At 44.4% G+C, this 13354-nt stretch overlaps 1 protein-coding gene across 3 annotated transcripts in view; it reads right to left on the reverse strand.

The window, feature by feature from the left end:
* fbln5 (fibulin 5) overlaps window positions 1-13354 on the reverse strand; it is a 137675-nt gene that overhangs the window by 13730 nt on the left and 110591 nt on the right. For all 3 annotated transcript variants that reach the window (XM_072274175.1, XM_072274185.1, XM_072274195.1), the window contains exon 8: window positions 960-1082. In XM_072274175.1, coding sequence (XP_072130276.1) covers window positions 960-1082 — 123 coding nt within the window. The remainder of the gene's footprint in view (window positions 1-959; window positions 1083-13354) is intronic.

Here is a 13354-nt window from a genome sequence, read left to right on the forward strand (position 1 = left end):
TTTTTCCTCAACTCCGTTCTAAATGGCCTACCCCTTATTCTTAAACTGTGGCCTCTGGTTCTGGACTCACCCAGAGGCCACAGTTTAAGAATAAGGGGTAGGCCGATATCAGAGAAATCTTCTCATTACTAGCATCTTAGAGGAGATACAAAAGCCTGAAGGTCTACATTCAGTATCTTAGGAACAGCTTCTTCCCCTCGACCATCAGATTTCTGAATGGGCAATGAATACTGCCTCACTTTTCCTCTTTTGCACCATTTATTCATTGTAGCTCGTGGTATATTCAGTGCTTTGCACAGTACAGCTGCCACAGTACAACAGATTTCACAGCATATGTTAGTGATAATAAACCGGATTCTTACTCTGAAATGGTGAGGAAGTTATAATTTGTTGAATGGTAGGAAAGTCTCGAAGCCCATGCTTGCTCTGACATTTATAGTCATATCCTATCTATGCCTCTTGTAATTTCATCTATCTCCACCTCTGTAATTCCAGGGAAGACAAGCCCAGCCTAAGTGATCTCTTCCCATACTTGAAGTGTTCCAATCCAGTAAATAGCCTGGTGAATCGCTTCTGCATTTTTTCCAGCACAATTGCATCCTTCCTATCGTGTGGCGACCAGATCTGCACCCAGAACTGATGTCTGGGGGGGGTGTGTGTGTGTGTGTGTGTGTGTGTGTGTGTGTGTGTGTGTGTGTGTGTGTGTGTGTGTGTGTGTGTGTGTGTTTCCAAGTTTCCAACATCTGCAGAATCTCTTGTGTCCCTGTTTTATTTCATGTTGGAGCACGGAACCTTTCTCTTTGAGTCATTCTTCTCCCTCTCAGCGCTAGCCCTCTGGTAAACACCTGCAGATGGATGATATTTAACCACAGCCAGGGCCATCATGGGCCCGTGAGAACAACCTTCAAGAAACCAGCAGAGAGCATCAGCCTTGACGCGGTATTGGCGAGCGGCTTTACCTTGGCAGCTCCTGTTGTCGCTGTACATGGTGTAGCCTTGGGGGCAGATGCAGTAGTAGTCACCTGGCTCGTTCACACACTGATGCTGGCAGAGGAACTCTGAGAAGCTGCACTCGTTGATATCTCGAAATAAGAACAAACACCTGGGTCAGAAACTGAGAACGACACGTCATTTTGTTGCACTGTCCTGGTGCTTGCTTTTCTATAATGTCAACACCCAACATTTATGTAAGAACGTAGAACAGTACAGGCCCTTCGGCCCATGATGTTGTTGCAACCTTTTGACGTGCTCTAAGATCAATCTAACCCTTCCCTCCTTTATAGCCCACCATTTTTCTATCATCCATGTGCCTAAATAAGAGTTTCTTAAATGTCCCTAATATATCTACCACTACCTGGGCAAGTATTCCATGCACTCACCACTCTCTTGTAATTAACTTACCTTTGGCATCCCCCTATACCTTCCTCCAATCACCTTAAAATCATGCCCCCCCACCCCCTGTATTGGCCACTTCCACCCTGGGAAAATTTCTCTGTCTCTCCACTTGATCTATAACACTTGTCACTTTACACCACAATCAAGTCACTTCTCATCCTCTAAAAAGCTCCAGCTTGCTCAATTTATCCTCTTAAGGCATGCTTTCCAATCGAACCATCATTATCTGCACCCTCCCTAAAGCTTCTACATACTTTCTATAATTAGCTCATATAGGAGAGTGTTTTGCACCATGTTTGACTTTAACAAACAGTCTCTTATTGAACTCAAGCAACACACACAAAATGCTGGAGGAACTCAGCAGGCCAGGCAGCATCTGTTTTGCTTGGATTTCCAGCACTTGCACATTGCCTTGTCTTATTGGTCTCAGTGGGTCAGTCAACGTTTCGGGCCGAGATCCCTCATCATCAACATCAGACTGTTTATTCATTTCCATAGATGCTGTCTGACCTGCTGAATTCCTCCAGCATTTCTGTGTTTTGCCTTGGATTTCGAGCATCTGCAGATTTTCTCATGTTTGTTCTGACTCCTATTGAAATATGTATTTTAATAAATTAACTCACTTGATCTTCATATAACAGTGAGCAGAATGCATATATCTTAGATCTTTTACAAATTAGGTTTATTTTAGTTCAATATTATGCTACCTTAGTAAATACAAAGTGGGAAAGTTCTATTAAAACATAGCTTCTTCCTGGACAAGGTCTGGCAGTTTTCAGCTGGGACATAATACACTGGCTTTTCCTGTCATTTTCCCAGAGGGAAGGAGGTCCCTCATAAATGTGTAGGGGTATGACTTCAGTAAGCTGCTTCAGCACTTGTACAAATCCTGTCAAGAAGCTTGTTGGAGATCGCTTGAGAGCTTTCTCCTATGCCCACGATTCCCTGTACTAACATTGGCTCTAGTACTTATATTTGACCACTTTGGAGAGCCACACAAGATGAATGTATATTGTAGACACATGCGTGCATTCAAATCACATTTGAATTGAAGGCCAGATTTATTCCTGCTGCTTTACATTAAATGCAACTCAGAACCTCTCCTTAATTAGAAAATAATGCGCTTCAATCCCAGTCTCAGATATGGAACCTATTAAATACAATTCATCTCAGTTGTCCTGCAGCTAGTTTGATATGGATTTACAATAAAACTTTGTTATTTTTGCTGCATTGACTCAAGACTACTGGAACCAACAGTCACTTGGATAAACTACTTAAGGTTGAATGAATACTGTTTTATAAGCGCTGTTTTGTAGCGCAGTGGTTAGCACAACGCTTTACAATAGCCCAGTTGTAAGGTAGCCGTTGGCTATAAGGAGTTTGTATGTACTCTGTTTCTGCCCCCATTCCAGTGAATTATGGTTCAGGTTAGGGCTAGTGAGTTGTGGGCACATTATGTTGAGGCTGGAAGCGTGGCGACACTTAAGACTGATTTATACTTCTGTGTCAACTCGACGCCGTAAGTACGGCGTTGCCACAAACCCTACGCAGAACTTACACGGATCCCTACGCCGTAGCCTGACACATACCTGTCCCAAAATGTAACTATGCGTCGCAGCAACGCAGACTGCAGCAACTGTGATCGGTCCGCCTGGTAGCATCGCATTTCCTCCTACGCTGCAATAGCTTCCCATTGGCCAACTGAAGGGCAGGGAAGGAACTCTGGCTGCAGTGCTTTCCATAAAGCTTTACAGACCTCCGAAATTATGGAGGACACATTTCGCTTTTACGAAAAAAGACGCTCGCTTTAAACTTGTTTACCCCGAGAAAGACTACGATGACCATGAAGCCTTGCACGGGCAGGTGTGTGCGCATGCACGACGTGCCCGAATTGCAGAGCGACGTAGACACGCCAACGCACAAGTATAAAAGCTCACAACGTGTGTAGGTCACTTGCGTAGGTTACAGCGTTGAGTTGACGCACAAGTATAAATCAGCCTTTACAGTCTGCCAAGCTCAATCCTCACTGATTTGATTTGATGCATATGATGCATTTCACTGTATGTTTTGATGCACGTGTGACAAATAAAACTAATCTTCTAATCTTACTTTAATCAGTTCTGACAATCATTTCTCCTAAATCCTGCATTGAAATCTCATTTAAAGATAAAGATCTGGGCGCTACAGTATTGGAGCAGTTAGCACAGTGTTATTACATCTCAGGGTGTCAGAATTTGGAGTTCAGTTCCAGCAAGTTTGTATGTTCCTTCTCGTGTGAGTGTGAGTTTCCTCCGAGTGCTCCAGTTTCCTTCCACAGTCTCAAGATGTGCCAGTTAGTAGGTTAATTGGTAGTTGTAAAATTTTCTGTGATTAGGCAAGGGTTAATCACTAGGTGGCGTGGTTTAGTGAGTTGGAGGGCCTGTTCTGATTCTAATTTAAATGCTTAATGATTGAAAATGAGAAGAGCTTTACTCGGATCTTTTACAGAGGTTCCAATCCAACAAGGTTCATCTGAGAGGCTACCAAATGTAATCAATCCTGTGAGACATGGACTTCCTATTACATAGGGAAAGGCATCAGGAAGTACACAGCTCTACTCCTAGTGTGAAATGAAATAACACCAACACTCCAAATTGCAGTGCCCAGTTATGTTCTCAGTGTGACATGGAACAACTTCAGAGACAAACTGATTTTCCATTCATAAAGTTGAGAAAAAACAAGCTCACGTTTTTGAATTTCTGACCCTGAGGGTGAACCTACTGGACTGCAATGAAATAAATTTGTTTACTGGGATCCTTCAGGGAGTTGTCCTCATCTGCCTGGCCATTATATCTGCTCTCTAACCCAACTACCCACTTTCTTTGTTCAAAGGACAGCTAGGGATGAGCAATGATTGCTAATTTTGCCAATGACATCTGTGCTCTGAGAATGAAAAATTAAACAAATAAAATCCCCACTTAAAACTCAAAGAGTTTATGCTAAGCTGAACACTTTTAAATTAACAATGCCATGTAAATACTGTATAACTTACACTAAGCTCCTGAATTTAAAAGTTATTACATTTTACTATATTAACAACAGAAATCTAAGTTTTTAATATTTTAAAAAATTAGTTTATTTTAGTTAAATATTATGCTACATTAGTGAATACAAAGTGGGAACAACACTTTACAGTACCAACAGCCCAGGTTCTATTCCCGCTGCTACTCATAAGGAGATTGTCTGCCCTCCCTATAATTGTGTGGGCTTCCTCCGAATGTTCCAGTTTCCTCCCACAGTCTAAAGACTTACAGGTTAATTGGTCATTGTAAATTATCCTGTGGTAAGGTTAGGGTTACCGGAGGATTGCTGGGCAGTGTGGTTCCAAGGGCCAGATGGGCCAATTCCATTCTCTGTCTCAGTAAATCAATATTAAATTAATCAATTTTGTTAACATTTTTCTTTCCAAAAATTGTTCATTTTATTGTAATACAAGAGTAGATAGCAGCCAGTTATTTATTTCTCTCAATAATCTCAAATAGGTGAGATGTCGATCTGATTGAAACCATGTAAGAAATAAATAGAAATTTATATACAGTAGACCATAAGACCATAAGACAAAGGAGCAGAAGTCAGCCATTCGGCCCATCGAGTCTGCTCCGCCATTTTATCATGAGCTGATCCATTCTCCCATTTAGTCCCACTCCCCCGCCTTCTCACCATAACCCTTGATGCCCTGGCTACTCAGATACCTATCAATCCCTGCCTTAAATACACCCAATGACTTGGCCTCCACTGCCGCCCGTGGCAACAAATTCCAAGATTTACCACCCTCTGGCTAAACCTCAGAGAATATCTAAAGTTGCTAATATTTAAAATTAGGCAATGAAAAGTATATTGTCAGTACATGTCTGGCACAGCATTGTGGGCCGAAGGGCCTGTACTGTGCTGTAGGTTTTCTATGTTTCTAAAATCATACAGAAGATTTAGCAGTTTAAAAATGGAATGGTGAGATAATTTTAGTGAAGGATGGGCTATAATCATAATTATATCAGTAAATGAGGCAGGTCACACTAACAGCTCAGCTATCCTGTCCCTCTGTGCAAAAACCATGAAGTCTATACCATAAGCATTGTTGTGGAAGGGCCAGAGGGTGGCGCTAATGACCACTTTCACCTGAACGTTATGGAAGCTCATTGGTGGTTGGTGCCACTATTATCCATTTTCAATCTTTATTTTTGCTGTGATTGTTCTTAAAGGACAAATCTCAGGAAATATGTGCTGCAATATGTACTTTATTTCACTCTCAAGTTCTTATCTGTTTAACTACATTCTGTTAAATTCCAATTTGGGGAGGAATGTACTTCAGAGATAAAAGCACTAGAAAGACTAATCACCAATATTAATTGCCTGTCTGTCTGGCTGCATTCCTGGCCAAGGATTTTGCTTTGCTTAAATAGCAGGTAGTTATAGTATTACTGAGGTTAACAACCTTGTCAAGAATGAGCCCAACCTAAAATTAATGATTAACCTAAGATTATTATTTAACGATCTGTCCCCTTCATCAACACAGCTTCTCCTAATATCAAGGCAATATGCCCCTCGTTACCAATTTGTCTTTTCCTATGAGGACAATTAGGTAGAAAGCGTATAATGTTGCTTTAGAAAAGGAGTTGGAGTTTGTCAGAAGGGCACACTACTTCAATCTTAGAAGGGTTCAAAGTTCAAAGTTCAAATTAAATTTTAGTGTCACCATAGACAACCCTGAGATTCATTTTCTTCCGGGCATTCTCAATAAATCCAAGAACTATAATAGAAACAATGAAAGACTGCATTCAGCAGGGTGGACAACCAATGTGCAAAAGATAACCAAGTGTACAAATGCAAAAAGAATAAATAAATAAATAAACAAATAAACAATAAATATTGAGAATATGAAATGAAGAGTCCTTAAAAGTGAGTCCATAGGTTGTGGGAACAGTTCAGTGATAGATAAGCAAAGTTGACTGAAGTTATCCCCTTTCGTTCAAGAGCCTGATGGTTGAGGGGCAATAACTGTTTCTGAATCTGGTGGTATGAGCCTTGAAGCTCCCCTACCTTGTTCCTGATGGCAGCAGTGAGAAGAGGGCATGAACTGGGAGTTGGGTGTCCCTGATGAGGAATGCTGCTTTCCTGTGACAACGCTCTGTTCAGATGTGCTCTATGGTGGGATGGGCTTTACCCAGATGGACCAGGCTCTATTCACTACTTTTTGTAGGATTTTCCATTCAAAGGTGTTGGTGTTTCCAGGCTGTGATGCAACCAGTCAATGTACTCTCCATTACAGATCTATAGAAGTCTGTCAAAGTTTTAGATGTCATGCCAAATCTTTGCAAATGCTAAAGAATTAGAGGCATTGTTATGTTTTTTTTCATAATTGCACATATGCTGAGTCCAGGCCAGATCCTCTGAAATATTAACTCTGAGGAATCTAAAGTTACTGACACTCTCCATCTCTGATCCTTTGATGAGGACTGGCTCATGGACCTCTGGTTTCCACCCCCTGAAGTCAATAATCAGCTCCTTGGTGTTGCTGACTGTGAGTGAGAGGTTGTTGCTGTGGGATCACTCAGCCAGATTTTCAATCTCCCTCCAATATGCTGATTCGTCACCACCTTTGATCTGACCAATGACAGTGGTGTCATCAGCAAACTTGAATATAGCATTGGGCCTGTGCTTAGCCACAGAGTCCAGAGTGTAACGTTAGTAGAACAGAGGGCTAAGCACACAGCCTTGAACTGCACCTGTGCTGATGGACATCGTGGAGGAGATGCTGTTGCCAATCTGTACTGACTGGGGTTACACGTTCAAACTCAACCTGAAAGGAGGAGATAAATATCCACTGAATACATAAAGGATTAAAGAGGTGTAGGAGTTTCCTGTTGCTGCAAATGTGGGTGTGTGGGTGGGTGGGTGGGTGGGAGGGGACGTGTTCCTTCAAGTTTGGGATGAAAGCACTCAGGCTTGTCATGTTAGAGACTATAACAGAATCATGCAACATGGGAACAGATCCTTCAATCCAACTGGTCCAAGATTCCATTTGTCCATACTTGGCCCATACCCCTCTAAACCTTTCCCACCCACGCACCTTTTCGAGTGCCTTATAAATGTCATTAATGTACATGTCTCTGTCAGCTTGTACCCTACGTTGACCAACTTCTGGGTGAAAAAAGTTGCCCTTCAAGTTCCTATTAAACCTGTTCCCTAAATCCATATCCTCTAGTTCTTCGTTCCTCAACCCTGGGAAGGAAAACTATATGCATTCAACCCAGGGTGTCACAGTAGTGTAGTGGTTAGTGCACCTTTTTGCTATGACCACATGGGTTTCCTTCAAATTCTCTGTAATTACTCTTCTCTTCAATAGGAAATATTAGATAAACAAAGCATTTTTTGTTCGGTCAACAGGGTCTGGTTGGGAAGAGCAGGAATGGAGGAGGACATTGTTTCTACAATAAAGCTTCCAATCACCAAAATGATGAAATAATGAAATAGTGTGAACTTTACGCAAGACTAAAATAACCTGCAGCCCTCAGAAAGTTGAGCTTTTATCAAGAAAACTAAACAGTAGCATTGTGTAGAAGAGTTTCAAAGTTAACTGTGGTTAATATAAACCCAATGATAAATTAGTCAATCCCCAGAGAAAAATAGATGTTATCATTAATAAACATTTTTGTACAATTTAATCACCTCAATTCCCAAGTAGAATATTAGTTTGAATTACATAATTTCCTGCAGAATTTATTTTCCCAATGAAAGAATTTCTGAACTATATCCCACAGCTGTGGCTTGCCTGAAGCAACATGGCAACACTTGTCGCTAAAGACAACAAGGTGTTGGTTAAAAAATATTAGTGAATAAGAGTTTACTTTTAAAAGAGACCTTCTTTAGTAGTAATCACAATGAGCATAACGAACAAAATACTTAATTTTATTCACTTACCACATTTTTTAATTAAATAAAATTTATTTTATATCCACATAAAGTATGTCAGTATAAAATTCAGTTTCTAACATATACGTTTATCGGTGTGCTAATTCTCTTCTCTACAGGATTTATTTACTTCACCAGATTTAACTAGAACTAAATGGATATTTTCCCAAATCAATTGTAAATAAATGATTCATCCTCAGTTGGCAAGTAAATCCTTTTAATACCCTTTCCTATCTATCTTTTTTAAACTATATAGTTACATAGAAACATAGAAAACCTACAGCATAATACAGGCCCTTCGGCCCACAAAGCTGTGTCGAACATGTCCTTACCTTAGAAATTACTTAGGGTTACCCATAGCCCTCTATTTTTCTAAGCTCCATGTACCTATCCAGGAGTCTCTTAAAAGACCTTATCGTTTCCACCTCCACTACTGCCACCGGCAGCCCATTCCACGCAACTACCACTCTCAGCGAAAAAAACTTACCCCTGATATCTCCTCTGTACCTACTTCCAAGCACCTTAAAACTGTGCCCTCTTGTGCTAGGCATTTCAGCCCCAGGGAAAAAGCCTCTGACTATCCACACGATCTGTGGTAAACCATATATATGTTGTAACTGGGTTAACTGTCTGGACACGCCCCTCTGCTGACTGCCCCGTGTCTCCTCCCACAGATTCCTGAATAAAGGTGTTTCACCTTGCCCCTCCCCCTCAGTCCGGGGACAGACACTCACCGTGGAGGTCGTATTGTACAGCGAATAAAAGCCTTTCAGTATTTTACCCAACCTCAGTCTTTTGGAGTTATTGAAGGTGCTTCAATTTTATTCGCTGTACATTTTAAAGTATGGAACATGCTTTGAGACCCGATAATTTAGACCTCGATCTGCAATGCCTGACGCTGGAAACGCTTTCGAACTCTGGCTGGCCTGTTTCGAAGCGTACCTAGAGGAGACTAAAGCGACCCACCCTGTAGCGAAGCGCAGAGTTCTACTCTCCAGGGTCAGTCCACGGGTCTATTCAATGATCAGAGACCAGCCGAGCTACGATGGTGCGATGAGCGCCCTCAAAGGCCAATACCTGCGGCAGATAAACAGCATCTATGCTCGGCATTGCTTAGCGACACGGCAACAACGGTCCAGGGAATCGAGTGCTGAGTTTGTCCGGGCCCTACAGACACTCGTGCGAGCCTGCAATTGCCAGGAGCTGACGGCGGTGCAGCATGCAGAGCTCCTAGTGAGAGACGCCTTCGTTATGGGGACCAGGTCAGTGTATGTGCACCAGCGGCTGTTGGAAAAAGCCGATTTTACCTTAAGTTCGGCGATCGAGCTGGCCGACACGCTGGAGGCCGCTCTGCATAACTCTGAGGCTCTTCAGGCACGCGATCCCCCGACGACCTCGTGGGTGCTGCAGACCCCGCAACCTGCCGGCGAATCGACCTCGGCTGCCGCCAGTCACGAGTCCACGAAGTGCTACTTCTGCGGACTCAAAAAGCACCCCCGGAAACGCTGCCTGGCTCGACAAGCTACCTGCTCCAGCTGCGGAAAGAAGGGCCATTTTGCCAGTTTGTAAGTCCAAATTGCGAGCAGGATCGAGCAGCGCCGCGTGCAAGATGTGGGGGTTGCCATCCTGCCTGCCGCCATCTTCCCTGCACGCCGCCACCACGTGCGAGACATGGGGGTCGCCATCTTGCCTGCCGCCATCTTCCCTGCATGCCACCACCACGTGCGAGACATGGGGGCGGCCATCTTGGTCGGCACCCCCTCCCACCGCCTACGACCAACGGGTGCTCACGGGGCACCCCACCACGCCAGACCAAGATAGCGACTCAACTATGGCCTCCATGACCTTCGACCAAAGCGCTCCCCACCAGCTCGCAAGGTCAATGATGGACATCCTGGTGGAGGGGTGCAGGACGAGCTGCCTCGTTTGACATAGGCAGCACAGAGAGCTTTATCCACCCGGACACGATGCAGCATTGCGGACTCGTGATATGGCCAGTAAGTCAAAGGGTCACCATGACTTCTGGGTCGCATACAACTGACATCCGGGGTGGGGGTTGTGTAGCGATGCTAGTGGTGAAGGGCACAGAATATCGTGACTTTACATTACTGGTCATGCCTCAACTGTGTGCCCTTGTGCTATTGGGGCTCAACTTTCAGAGCCACCTGAAAAGCGTGACAATGAAGTATGATGCGCTCCTCCCACCAATTACTGTTGTAAATCCCCAGTTTTGTAGGAATACGTCACATACCCCGCTACTGACCACACACACACACCGACCCGCACATCCCACCCAACACCATGCCAACTGCCGCACTACCAACACCATTTGCGACCTCTCCACCCTCAAGATCCCTCCCCCACCGCTGTTCACCAACCTGACCCCCGACTGTAAACCTGTGGCAACTAAAAGCAGGAGGTACAGAGCTTTCATTAAGTCGGAGGTGCAGCGGCTGCTTAGGGAGGGGGTCATTGAGGCAAGCACAAGTCCTTGGAGGGCGCAGGTGGTCGTTGTTCGGAACGGGGAGAAGAATCAGATGGTCATGGACTACAGCCAGACCATCAATAGGTTCACGCAGCTCGACGCGTACCCTCTACCCCGCATCGCGAATATTGTCAATCAGATAGCATAGTACAAGGTGTACTCGACCGTAGACCTAAAATCCGCTTACCATCAGCTCCCCATCCGCTGGGAGGACCGCCCTTACACTGCCTTCGAGGCTGACGGCAGGCTTTATCCCTTCCTGCGCGTCCCCTTCGGTGACATGAATGGTGTATCTGTCTTCCAGAGGGCAATGGACCAGATGGTGGACCAGTACCAGCTGAAGGCCAAGTTCCCATATGTGGATAACATCACCATCTGCGGTCACGACCGGCAGGATCACGACAACAACCTCCAAAAATTTCTCCAAGCGGCCAAAGCTTTCAATCTCACCTATAACAAGGACAAGTGTGTATTTGGGACCACCCGACTTGCTATCCTTGGGTGTGTCATGGAGAATGGAGTCATTGGCCCTGACCCCGACCGTATGTGCCCCCTGTTGGAACTCCCTCTTCCCAACACCCTCAGAACCCTCAAAAGGTGCCTGGGCTTCTTTTCATATTACGCCCAATGGGTCTCTAACTACGCAGACAAGGCCCACCCCCTGGTCAAGTCCACCACACGATCAATGCTTATTATCTTGTACACCTCTATCCGGTCACCTCTCATCCTTTGTCGCTCCAAGGAGAAAAGGCCGAGTTCACTCAACCTATTCTCATAAGGCATGCTCCCCAATCCAGGCAACATCCTTGTAAATCTCCTCTGCACCCTTTCTATGGTTTCCACGTCCTTCCTGTAGTGAGGTGACCAGAACTGAGCACAGTACTCCAAGTGGGGTCCGACCAGGATCCTATATAGCTGCAACATTACCTCTCGGCTCCTAAATTCAATCCCATGATTGATGAATAAAAATATGTTTTATTTTTGATGGGCTGATTTTTTCCCCAGTGAAGTCATTGCAGCCGACTGAACTACACGGGGCTCCAAGGTAACGTAGCAATTAGCACGCTGCTATTGCGGCTCGTGGCGCTCCAGAATTCGGAGCTCAATCCGGCACCGTCAGTAAGGAGCTCGTACATTCTCCCCGTGACTGCGTGGGTCTGCTTCGAGCACTCTGGTTTCCTCCCACAGTCCAAAGATGTACCGGTTAGTAGGTTAATTGGCCAATGTAAAATGTCCTGGCTAGTGTTAAATCAGTGGGTTGCCGAACAGAACAACTCATTGGGCCAGAACGGCCTTTCCTATCTATTCTATTTAAGCTATTTGTTTATGAACTGTTTTGTTCAGTAATGTCATTGCTAGTGCCACCTACGCATTACCTATACACCTCATAAATTTATATATGATAGGAGATTAGATTTAGCTTGAGTTGTCGCCTGTACATCAAAACATTGAAACACTCAGTGAAATTCCTCAAATCAGTGAGGATTGTGCTGTGCTTCAGGCATGATCATTGCACGCCCACAGCTCACTAATTCTAACCGTGCATCTTTGGAATGTAGGAGGAGCACTGGGAGGAAACCCACGTGGTCACTTGGAGAATGTACAAACTCCTTACACACAGCAGTGGGAATCGAACCCCCGATCGGTGATCGCATGCACTGTAAAGTGGTTGTGCTGACCGCTGTGCTACTGAGCCGCCCCAGTCACATCTCCTTTTAATTCTCCTGATTTCTAGGGAGAACAGACCTAGTCCCTCTGGTCTCTTTTCATAACTGAGCTGCTCCATCTCATTCAACATCCCTCCCTCCTCTTCTTTTCAATGTCCTGACTAATGACAATCGGTATCCCATCAGCCTTTGTACCTATGTTATTAACTGGCACTACCACACTCAAGGATAATTGGACTTGTACCCCAAGCTTTCACTGTACTTCAGAACTCAGAAAGTGGGCTAGGTTCTGACTTTTACCACAGTGAAAGGGAACTGGCACAACATGTCACATCTCTAAGTAGGTCCACAAACTGGACTAATCGCACATCATTCATTAAACACTTTAATAGTTTTCTTTTCCATCCCCTTTGATTGCCTCAGAAGCAACCGGCAGAAAATGAATCCCTGCTTCGTTGACCCCAATTTATTTATTTTTATTTATTTAACGATACAGCGTGAACAGACCCCCCGGCCTGAGTTATGCTGCTCAGCACATTCAATCCTGGACTAATCAGCAGACAATTTATTAACCTACTAACCAGTACATCTTTGGACTGTGGGAGGAAACCAGAGCACCCGGAGGAAACCCACAAGGTCACAGGGAGAACGTACAAACTTCTCACGGATAGCGTCATAATTGAACTCCCAACTGTGACACCCGGAGCTGTAATAGCATCGCGCAGATCGCTATGCTACCGTGGCGCAGTGCACGTGAATTGGGCTAAGGGAAGAAGTGAGCAGATGCTAAGGCAAGGTTAACAGTCAAAACTTTCACTGAACTCATGCGCCTATATACCAATGTAGGGGCTTCGGTGTG

Source organism: Mobula birostris, chromosome 1, assembly GCF_030028105.1.
Source record: "Mobula birostris isolate sMobBir1 chromosome 1, sMobBir1.hap1, whole genome shotgun sequence".
In the NCBI taxonomy this organism is placed as follows: domain Eukaryota; kingdom Metazoa; phylum Chordata; class Chondrichthyes; order Myliobatiformes; family Myliobatidae; genus Mobula; species Mobula birostris.